Here is a 12604-nt window from a genome sequence, read left to right on the forward strand (position 1 = left end):
TACTCAGGTCTAAATCAGTCTGTGATTAAACGGACAGCAGGCTCTGAGGCCTGCTGAGACCAGGGCGGACACGTACACAGGTACGCACACACACATACAGTACTCACACACACAGGTGCATACGGCTTCTGTACGACTCACAAATGGTGGGTAATAGAGCCTGACTAAAACTGGCTCAAGTCAGCATTGGCTTATCACAGATGGAAATGTAAATGTTGGTAAATATGGTGGCACAGATGTAAAGCTGTGCAGTAAAGTGCAGTGGGGTTTATGTTTTTTTAAAGATATACTCTGCAGGATTTTCATAAAAACAATGTATAGACTCAATCATCACTTATGACCCGTTCGAAGTGTCTGGCAGTGTATTTTTCCTGCAGAGACCTGCCCTCTACCTGAGTTTTCTTAGTTTCTATGTTCAGGATGTTTATGGGCGTGCACCTCCACTGCGCTCAGGTAAGGTCGGGGCTTTATAAAAAGGTAGTAACCAGGCGCCGGACCATAAGCAGCCAACATCCAAGAGACACGGTGCCAAAAAAAGAGCAAATAAAGTGAAGTGAACGCCAACCCTGTGTGAGGCAGTGGTTGGCTTTTACTTTCACTTTCTCAGGCAAGCATTACAACAGTAACTGTCAATCCTGCATGGTTTCCTTTAAATATCGATGTCAGTATCAAAAATTGAGAACTGGTCAGGCTTTAAAGTACACACACACACACACACACACACACTTAGCACATCACTGCATAGCTACACAGGCATCCCAACATGAATACAGAAATTCAGACACTTTAGTGGTAATAAAAGTTGAACACATGTAGCATGTGTCAGCTCTCGCTTTATTTATGGGTGCGATGTGTGTGGCTCAAGGGCATGTTATCCTGTAATGCTGTGCTAATGAGGAAACATTTTATATTCATTAGGCTATACACAGTACACACATGCATACCCATATACACACACACCGGGCAAATTAGCAATTAAAACATAAGTCAAAAATATGACCTTTTGACCTTCACTATAAGTGTGTGTATGTTTATGTTAGTGTGGATTCTACATCATTAAGCACTGAATGTACTAGTGAATAAACATGCAATAGGCACTTCAGTACTGTACGCAGCTATGGACATACAGTATGCATTTATACGTGTGCGGACTCTTCTTTTAAGCCAGATCCAACCATGCAGATAATTCCCCATCAGGCTGCACATCTGCTGCACTGCTGTTTTTCTATTATCATTGTATAAGTGGGTTAATGGAATGATAGTATGTCCCATTTCTTCAAGTTAGTCTGCACTTCAGGATGCAATTTATATATAAGTATTTTTGTTTCATACGGTCTAAATGTCATTTCAGACGCATTCCTAACCCACCGGCAGCTCCAGGGGGGAGATATTATCATAGAAATCCCATTTTACCAACCCAGTGCTTTATATCTGTTAGTTTACAGCAATGTTTTTTCCCCACAACTATCTCTCTTAAAGGTCCATAATGGGCTTGCTTCTGATGGATCACTGCACGCAAAATGTACTTGCGCACTGCAATAAGCCTGAGTCTACAGGCAGTCCTTACACCTGTGTATTAATGTATAGCATGAATCAAAAACAGCAACAGCAAGAGAACATGAGCAGAAGATTAATCCTGGCTAACATCTAATTACTACGAGGCTGCAACAAAATTGGATGCAACAAAACACACTCAGTTTGAACTGTAGGTGAGGCCTGTATACATGTGTGCACTGCGGAAACCGAAGTTGTTATGTCTGCATCAATGTCACAGAGACATTTCATTACACTCATTAAATGTTACCTACTGTCTTGGCAGGTGAGCGAGGCTGGCTTCCCTGTGACAGGTGTCGCACACATGCAGTGAGTAGACACAAGCAAGATGTCGATCCACGGAGACAGAGGAAAAACCAAAGTAGGAAAAGAAAGACAAAACAAACCAAGCATGAGAGAATCGTGCAAAAAACATGCAAAAACATAAAAAAGTGCGATAGCGAGCATTAATCAAGAGGGAGATCAAAAGAACAGATGGTGGCATTAAATAAATAAAATGTGGCAAGATTGATAGTTATGTTCATGTTCGTATGAAGTGAATTGGAGAGCTAAAAGTTAACAGTGTGAAGTAAATGACAGCAGGCTGATGGTATAACATTTACTCTCAGGGCCATTAGAGCAAATGAGCCACTGTGCAGTAAACACTAAAGCAATCAAATGCTTGATGAGGAGCATATTGATTGAGAAAGAGAGAAGGAGATGATACAGTGACAGATATGAGAGCAAGGTGAGCAAAATACAGCTCCCTGGTGTACTTCCCTACTGTGTGATTATGCGAAATCATACAAACAGATAATTTTGATGGTTTTTAAAATTCTTTTTAGGCTTCTGAATTGCATTGTTGTTTTTTTCTACTTCGCTTCTTTCAAACAGCCACATCAATATCAATCTGAGACGGCGTGCAAAGAGGCAGGGGACATTACGAGGAAGAATCGGACGAGTTCAGACAAAATGTTGATGCCTGCGGGGCTCTTTCTACTCCTCCAAATCTCTCCATCAAACACAAAACGATCTTTTCTTGATGTCAGAGGCCGGATCTAAACCACTTCCCTTCAGTGGCAGGGTCACTTCCTGTGTGTCGCACTGTAACTGCTCAAAGCAATCCTCAAATGAGGATTAAGCAGGGATTAGAGATCAGATATGAGAGGGTGCTGACACTTCTGTGGCTGTTGTTACATACAAGTCTCTCCCTGCTTTCATTCCATCTTCCACTATCTCCTGTGTTTTGAGATACGTGCCACACGCAGCAGGCTTGAGCCGTCTCTTGTCTCCCTTCGACAGAGAAGTCAAAATACACACATGGAAATGAGGCCGAGGCACTATCTGGAAGCCATTACGTTCCAGCATTCATAGCCGCGAGTCGCAGAGTGACGAAACCTTTCTCGCACCTTTCCATTTCCCTAAATGAAACTACAAATACACTGAGAGGCAAACTGGGACATGATAAGGTGAGGATGCTTCAGCAGCGTTCGAATCAGCAAAAGTGATGAGATGGTGAAATTATATTATAAACGGGGATCAGCTGGGTTAAGGCTATCACATCGGGATGCCTGATTGGAATTTGGAACAATCTCCTTTGGGCAGAACTTTTTCTACGAGATAGTAGGAACTGTGTGATCCGCCTCAGCACTTTTCCCTCCATCCGCAAATCCCTGAAACTATTTTAGCCCCCGAGTTTGGTTTATAGCGTTTTGACAGCTCAGCACAAAAGGTAGAATGAGACGGAGAAGTGAAAGCATAGGGAGAAAAGTGGACCGATCTTCTGCCATTTGAACTGCTGATGAGCTTGAGGGGCATTGTGTGGAGAGGAGGATGAAGCCATGAGGAGCTAACCAGACCGTCCAAAATTTAAGCATAATTGGTGTAATAATAAGGGCGTGATCTTTCTGATACAGAGCGTGTGCGTGTGGGAAAGGGAAAGTCGGAGGGCCGATATCGTCCTTGTACAATAATAGTTTTTTAATCCAAAGAAATATAAATGCTGAGTCAAAGTATTAAAGTATGAAAGAAATGACCTCTATAAGTGAATTAAGTTAGTTTAAGTCACACGCCCCCGCAGTCAGCACAGAGGCTCAGTTTTAACTTTATTAAAACTCTGATCACTTACACGGATTAGTTTCCGAGTACGTGTGTGTCCTCATGCATGCATAACATAAAACGTGAAATGGCTGTGTGTGTGTGTGTGTGTGTGCTGGATTAACATGAACTTAATTAGCAGTGGCTGTGGCTAAGCTGGACTGAAGCCTCTTTAGAAAGAACCCAGTGATTTCCTGTAAAGACAGCTACATCTTTAACTTCTAAAGACAATCAGACGTCCTCACAATGGACGTCGGCATCTGAGGGCAACATCACTGGAAATAAAGACAACACAGAAGGTTTATATTCTTAAATTCAATCCAATTAAGATAACTTGGATGATGTGTATTTAGGCATTCCACATAAGAACTCGTAATTATTGTGCGTTTATCTCTTTGAGTGTCCCTCCTACACAAGGCGGGTATTAAATGTTCAAATTGCAATCAAATGTGTGTATGTGAGTCATTCTTACACATAGAGGGTGTTAAAGGAATACTTCACGCCCCAAATGACTATTTGTATTTCAATAACTCACCCTGTGTGAAGTTAAACTTCCTGAAGAAAACTTAAGCCTCTGGTGAACGAAGAATCCAAAAAACAGAGGAAATTTTTGATGAACTGAAGTGAGCGGAGGTAACAACAGCAAAACTTTATCGAAAGATCTGTTTACAAACTCACACACAACTTGTGCGGTATAATCCTAGTCAGTCGTATGCTTAGTGCCTCCCAAAAAAGTTCCAACTTAACTATGCTCTCCTCAATGCCAGACTCCATTGACAAAAACAGTGATTTTACCTTGTTGAAGATGGGAGCTGCTGGTCGACCACTGCCTCTGTTAGTAGTTTGTTTGTGTTACTGTGTAACCTTGGTGAGTCTGAGCTAACCCTATAAAACACTAAGGTCACACAATGACACAAACAAACTAACCCGCCTGAGGCAGTGGTAGACCAGCAGCTCTTGTCTTCAACGAGGTTAAATTACTCGTTTTGTCAATGGAGTCTGGCTTTGAGGAGAGCGTAGATATGTTTCACTTTTAGTTTGGTTCCCTGTCAGAAAGAACTGACTGTTTGGGAAGTACTGAGCATACAACTGGATAAATGAGACTTGGATTATATTGCACGAGTTGTGTGAGAGTTTGTAAATGGATGTTATGTGATGATATAGTTTTGCTTTTGCTAAACTTACGATTTCAATTCATCAAAAATTTTTCCCTGTTTTTGGATTCTTTTTCACCAGAGGCATGTGTTTAAACAAAGTTTCGACATGAATTTAGCAAACACAGGGTGAGAAATTGATATATGAAATATTCCTTTAATTGTGTAGCCTGTGTGGGCGTGTGTGTGTGTCTTACCCACGTAGAGCTGGCTGAACAGCTCCAGCCGTGTATGCCCCTGTGCAGGAGCGAGCTGAGATACCCGATATGTCTGATCCAACTGAAGAACTGACTCTTTGACGTTACGCTCGGCCATCACACGATGCCACTGGTCATCGTTGAGGGGCGTGGCCGAATGCACCGTCAACTCCACAGGTCCGTTTCCAACGTCAAAGGAGAAGGAGATGACTTTAGGAGCTGCGCAGAGAGTGTGAGAGAAAGAACGAATCAGCTCACCTGAAGTCTTAGTTACAGAACTCATTTGTTAAACCACGTGACGCAAACGTCACAACTTTCCAAAACCCATAACTCCCTGTTCTGTCATAGTCCACTCTGCAGGTAAATGTGCGTTCAATTTCTAATCTAATGGCTCATTTGTTTCAAGGCCATTCATTTGGCTTGTATAGATTTCAGCTCTGCAATACACGACTGCTCACAGCTTTGGACAGGACTAATCTCACAGACAGTCGATAGATGCCAGGAACTGTTGGTTTTGTATGACATGAAGTTGTATCGCAGCAGTTTCCGTGCCCCCCCCCTCGCTAATCTTGATCTTTTTGAGGTTTCCCTAGTTTTGATAGAGAGATAAAAGCCAAAGATTGAGAGAAAAAAGAGAGCTAGAGTTGAAGATAAATGACAGAGAGAGTGTGTAAATGAACAAAGTGAAGGGAATTGGATGAAAAATGAGGGCAAGATGGCCTTGTTTTTCTGCATGATTAATTTCCATCATCTTAAAGCAAGTGGATTTGTGTGTGTGGGTGCATGTGTGTGAGTGTGTGTGTGTTTGAGCTGTGCTATGGGGAATTATGGAAGCTGGAATGCCATAAACTTTATTGCTCCTGCGCAGTTTAGGAGCCTAATATTTTAACACACCAACAGGGGGCACTGTTATACCTTTTATGACCATGACAGGTCAAATGTTCAACGATATATCTGAATTACTCTGTGTGTGTGTGTGTGTGTGTGTGTGTGTGTGTGTGTTTTAGCCGCACCACCTGTCCATTCCAGATGTTTTTGCTACTGCACTGGTGAGGTCACTGTCTGATGGCTTTTAACCTGTCTGTGGGGAACAGTGATCAATCTGTACACTGTGTGTGTATGTTACATCAGAAAAGGAGTTGAAAAAGGAGGCAGGTAATGTGTGTGTGTGTGTGTGTGTGTGTGTTTGTGTGTGTTGTTATTTTCACCTCTACCTCATCTTGAAACAGTCAGATAAATAATCTCCACAGGAGCAGACACTGAAATGTCATTCTGGGACACGACTAAACAGGCATACTAGATAATATGCAGCCTCATATTAGGGCTAGGAAATATTGAGAAAATCAAATATGTTGACATTATTGTATCCTGTCGCACCTGCTTTGAAAGACTGGTATGGAGTAATCATGGAAAGCTGTGACTATGACTATGACTATGTCTTTGATGACCCAAAAGAACAAATCAAATTTGGAATCACTTGATTGAATTTATAACCACATTATGAGCAGACTTTGTATGACTCTACTAATGTTTCACCACCTTTTCCCTTCTTGATGGAAACAACAGAAATGTAAGCTCCATCAGTTCTAATATATACGTTTTTTCCGAGTGTGATGGGCATATGTACGTAAGATAAACATTAATACTGCGCACAGATTGAGGTCCAAGTACACCGACCTATGTGGGTTGTATACATGTAGATATGTGGGCGAATATAGATATGTATGTGTAAAGATGTGTTAAACAGGAATGCAAATATAGACAGTGAAGGCAGTTTGGTTGCACTGGGGCCTGTGGGGTGGGAGGAGCCCTTACAATTGATTGGATTTTTGGTTCTTTTTTCTAGACAGTAGCAATCTATAACAAAATGATATGCCTATGCTACATGAACTAGAAAAACCATGAATAAACTACATATATAAAAAACCTATTCAATTAATGAACAATTGTTTGGCGGCATGGTGATGCAGTGGTTAGCATTGTTGCCTCACAGCAAGAGGGTTCCTGGTTCAGACCCAGGGTGGGGGGTTCAAACCCTGAGGTGGGGGAGCCCTTCTGTGCGGGGTTTGCATGTTCTCCCCATGTCAGCGTGGGTTTTCTCCGGGTGTTCCAGCTTCCTCCCACAGTCCAAAGACATGCAGGTTAATTGGTGGCTCTAAACGAATGATGAATAACTTCTTATCCTCTTTGATATTTTTGTCACATGTATACAACAATGATTGTTGGGTAACATGTATGTTGATGTTGCCTATGTCAAGTCTCTGTTTGATCATGTGACAAGACGATATGCTAGAGTACCTAGTTAGGTGCAAAACCTGTCAAGACTGACAAGCTGAGCACATCTGCAAGTCCAGCGAGCACTCATGATTGTTAAACATAAAAGCAGCAGTAAGAAAGGACAAGAGAGAGATAAACAGGAAGGAAAAAATAGCAGAGCTCCTTAAATCAGATTCATTTGGCTTTTGTATAAGCAGCTACCAGTTGTGTGTGCATGTGCGCCTTATAACTAGTAACTAGCGTGCACTGTGCACCTCATGCCACTTGTGTATGGGGTCAGATCAGTCTCATAATGAATGAACTCACGCAGGGTTTTTCATGAATGCACATGCTCTGGTTCACAGTTGTATTTCAGACTCATTAATGCACACGATCTGTTTCGCAAATGCGCACGCTCTGCTTCACAAATATTATTTTGAGGCACACTTGTAATATAAATTCACAGATCATGTGAATCGCTGAATGTGCATTTACAAACTGCTTCTCATTTGTGAACCTCTCTACATTTGTGAGAGAAATCTGTGTGGTGAATTTTGAGACTCCCCTGATGTCGCAGGTCAACGAACATCACCATTGGCTGATAAATCTGTCAATCAAATTTATGATTTTGATTGACAGATTCATCAGTTAATCAGGTGTGTTCGCTTTCAGCCAGTTGTATGGCTCCTTACATAGGATGTATTCATAGTTTATTCAAACATGTTACTTGGCTAAACAGAACGCTTCAGCTCATTATAATTCAATGACATTGCATGATATACAACGAGGGGATAATAAGATAAATGTGCTAAAACCTTAGAGGTTGAGATTGATCCATGTCTCTTCCACCGTTTTAGTCTAGCGCGTCTTGTTTGAACACTGCAAACAGTAGCTCAGTAGCTCTGCAATTGGTTTAAAAGTGTGGAGAAAATGTAAGGAGCCATACAACTGGCTGAAAGCGAACACACCTGATTAACTGATGAATCTGTCAATCAAAATCATAAATTTGATTGACAGATTTATCAGCCAATGGTGATGTTCGTTGACCTGCGACATCAGGGGAGTCTCAAAATTCACCACACAGATTTCTCTCACAAATGTAGAGAGGTTCACAAATGAGAAGCAGTTTGTAAATGCACATTCAGCGATTCACATGATCTGTGAATTTATATTACAAGTGTGCCTCAAAATAATATTTGTGAAGCAGAGCGTGTGCATTTCCGAATTTATATTACAAGTTTGCATAAAAATTATATTTGTGAACCAGAGCGTGTACATTTGTGAAACAGACCGTGTGCATTAGTGAGTCTGAAATACAACTGTGAACCAGAACATGTGCATTTGTGAAAAATCCTGTGTGAGTTCATTCATTATGAGACTGATCTGACCCCATACTTGTGTTAAACCTGTACATAAGGAAGAGTATAAGTGTGTATACTCTGGAAGTGAAGATCTGGGACTGAGAAGTTTTCCTGGGGAGCTGCCACCCACAGCCATTGACATTAATATAAAAATATTTATAGGATGGTGCACACTCTATAATATCTTTATGAGAAAATGAATAAATACATAAATAAAACCAGGAAAACACAACACTTAGGATATTACAATATCCAAGTCAAGACAATATATCGCCCAACTTCTTAAGAATATATGTGAAAGTTGAGTGGCAGTTTTCTCATCTTTTCTAACTGCAAGACAGTGTTGGTTTAAATTTCTAATTTTATCATTAGAATTATGCATCATTGTTTCTGCCAACATATACATCATGTGTGGACGAGAGGTGTTAAATAACCCCAGTGTAAAATGCCAAAGGACTCTTTTTGCCTTGACCTGTGAAGTGAATGAAGCAACAATGAGAAAACGCTGAGGGAATTATTTTTGCTGCTCAGAAGACAATTTGCAGTTGTCAAATTAAAACCCAATTTGAGTCTTTCCTTGATGTCTGGTACTACTGTGAAACCGCTGTATAAAAACTATATATTCTGGGTGGTGCCATATGGTTGTTATTGGCACCAGTGTGCTGCAGTCGTAGAGATGATGAATAACCATTTCATAGCTCTGTATGTTACTGCTTCATTATGGCTTAATTAGGCTCGGATATTAGAGTGGATAATTACATGTAGTGGTCAATGGGGAAATGAACTTTCTTTTTTCCCCCTTCGCCCAATCAATGTGCCCGGCTCTTTCCTCCTTTTCATATTTCTTTCGTCTAATTATCTTTTTTCACTCCGGTTATTTTTCCATCCGTTGAACTCTTGCATCTCTTCTGCCGTACACATATAGTTCGTCTGCTTTCTTTGTTCTTTTGTTTGCGCGTTCTTTCTTTTTATCCATCCTCACAGTCCCCTGAGTCTATCCTCCCTTCATGCTGTATTGCTTCCTTCTTTCTTTCATGTCTTTATTGTTTGTTCATTTGTGTCTTCATTTACAACTTGCTCTCTTGCATTCACTTCTTACCCATCCCTCACTTTGCCCTCACTCCCTCCAATCCGTCCTTCCTTCCTTCCTTGATCCCTTTCTTGCAGACATTATCATGTCCTCTCAGATGAGATGCAAACATACCAGAAATCATCGCAGCAAAAGCCTGTCTGGATGTGCTGAGTGCATTAACCCATAAGATAAATCTTAAAAAGCGCTTAAACACTCAACTCCCCACAGTACACAACACACAGCAGCATGCAGACAAATCGACGCATGCACACACACAGTGAGGCACAGAGTCTAAGCCCTCTGACAGGCTTTAGTACGCTGAATTAATGATGTCTGTATGCACGGAGCAGGTCTGCAGGGCAGGGAGGAGCGACATCAGTTATTTTAAATGCTGAAAGAAAGTCACACATATATCAAAACACGCCAATAGAAACAAAGCAACAGCAAGGCTGCTATAGCAACGCAGTACGGCATGTGAGTGTGTGTATATGATTGTTTAGTGTGTTGTTTCAGCGGCATGGCAAAGCAAGATGGATGCCCTACAACTTTCTTTTTATACTCTATCCACAAGCAGGAATGAAAACTAAAGTGCCCTCAGAGCACGGAGCTTGCCTCATCTATTTGCATAGCCGTGATGGATGTTATGAGCGTTAATGTGTGTGTGAACGTAATTTGGTGTGTGTGAGATACACTTGCACATTGGCCTCGAGAAAACCCAGCAGAGGTTTTTATTTTTGCTATTTGTTTTTCTATTAATCTTTTAATATGGGAGCTGAAAGAGCCAAGTCCTAAATTATGCGTCAGTGCAGCATAGCCAAACAATGATAAATACTATCAGAGATCATGTGTGTCTTTGTGTGACAGATCACTGCTCGTTTGGCCATGCATATACGTGCATGTGTGTTTTTTAAATGGGAAGTTCCATTTTGCAGTTCTTGGCTATTTTAAGATGGCTGGCAGTGTGTTATCTCTTCGATCGCTTTTCTGTTATACTTGCTAATTTTTTGTTGTTTGTCTCATTTGCTTTGTTAGCCTTTTGCTCTGTGATTTCCACCCCTGGGACGGTCAGAACAGTCTGGCCCTTTTAAGGAGGGAAACTCTATTTAAGTGCGAGCCGAATTCAGAGCGGCACGACGAAACCTGCCGCTGTTGACGCTGAAACGAGATTTAAAGCAACCTCTTGAAAACTAAGCATCTCTTTCTGACAAAAAGGCTCTTTAAATCAGACTTTTTCATACTTATCAGCAAAAACTTGCTCACAATGCAAAGAATCCTGAGTGTTTCTCAGTGTGTACGTAGAACAGATCCAGTGAGATAAAGATTCACTTCTGACGGTTTTTGAAGAGGACTCTGAAAAATATTCGTAGTGGCGGCTGGTTGCTTTTCTCTTTAGCAGATAACTACATATTGCTTTACAAGTCAGAGGCATCTTTAGAGACGACTTTAGAAAGCTGAAGATGCAAAGACTGCTGCTAAACTTAAGACGTGAACTTTGTGTCTGTCTGGTCTTCACGTAAAAAAAGGCAATAATACAATTTTATAAGCTGAGGTCTCAAGCGGGAAAGAGCATTTCTCAGCTGGATCCCAGACTCAAAGTGTTTATAACCTTTAGGCAGGACTATCACTGAAATTGCAGCCACTTAAAGACTCAGAACATGGCACATACATAGTTTCCACTGAGCCACAGAGCATCCCAGAAGTCAAGCGTTTCTGTATTTAGGGACCTTTCTATCGGTCCTCAATCCTGTTACCACTCCAGTTCACATGGTTCTGAATATGTCTTCAATGCTGCCTCTCAAATGTGTCCATGCCTCCTTCTTAAGATTCAAAGAGGAATAGTGTCCACCTGATGGCTTTGAGTCTGCTGAGGTCACAGTAATGCATGTTTTGTACAAGGTCGTGTGTGTGTGTGTGTCTGTAAGTGTGTGTATGCGCTTTGAGCTCCTGCAATGGCACAGCTTTGCTATTCTGGCCTAATGCTAGTCATTTCATGCCTTGACTGGATTGCAGCAGATACAGTTTTTGCACCAGCGAGAGGGCAGAGATTATGTGTGTGTTTATGTGTGTGTGTGCATGTCGTTTTGTGAGTGTGTGTCTAAATATGTGCTGTGGGGCAAAATGCAAGATGATAGCAAGGGAGAGGGGAGAGGAAATCGATGTGGGGGCATTTTGAGAGCCTCTGGAGACACCCATGTACACACACACACACACACACACACACATGCACACACACACACACGCCCTATCTCCTCTGGCCTGCTGTGCAGCCGTGACAGACTTACTGTATCTTTGTGTGTGTTTTTTGTGTGCATGTTTGGAAGACAAATACCAACACCCCATGGCAAAACCTGTACTGTACTTGCATGTACAGGAGTGTCAGCACATTGTTTTTTCTGCAAGAATAAATGTGAGTAACACTGGGGTGTGTACATGACTTTGTGAAACACAAAGTTCAACTGATAAGAAGTGGGAAAGAATATAAAAGTTTTTAGGCCACAAACCAGCTGACATGATGTCATCCAGTGTAATGGCTTTAGAAAGCACTTTGGCTCAAAAATCATCCGTCGACTTTGTGTCTATTCACTGGATTGGCATCTTGACACAAAATGGCGGGCCAGGCACACCAGCAGGAAATGGTAAGTAAGCGCCTTTGACACCAAATGTTCAAATCCCTTTGAATCCCAATGAAATGCAATTAGTTATCTATCGACAGCCACGCTGTGCCAGGAACCCCCTTCACAATGCAGCTCTGTGATTAAAATGAAGCCAGAGATTTTAACATTCTTGATCAGTGCGGCTCCGCCGAGGCCGCTGGGATGTTAATTTGAGCCACTGGAACAAGATCACAGAAACCTACTGCATGCCATGTCAATCATAAGTCTCAGAAAGGACTTAAGAGAATGTGAAATGGGGTGGTGCAAAGCTGTCCCATTT

General features: G+C 41.6%; 1 protein-coding gene across 1 annotated transcript in view; it reads right to left on the bottom strand.

The window, feature by feature from the left end:
• cntnap2a (contactin associated protein 2a) overlaps positions 1–12604 on the bottom strand; it is a 462042-nt gene that overhangs the window by 42306 nt on the left and 407132 nt on the right. The window contains exon 19 of the mRNA XM_049564641.1: positions 4982–5200. Coding sequence (XP_049420598.1) covers positions 4982–5200 — 219 coding nt within the window. The remainder of the gene's footprint in view (positions 1–4981; positions 5201–12604) is intronic.

This window comes from Epinephelus fuscoguttatus, linkage group LG21, assembly GCF_011397635.1.
Source record: "Epinephelus fuscoguttatus linkage group LG21, E.fuscoguttatus.final_Chr_v1".
NCBI classification, from domain to species: domain Eukaryota; kingdom Metazoa; phylum Chordata; class Actinopteri; order Perciformes; family Serranidae; genus Epinephelus; species Epinephelus fuscoguttatus.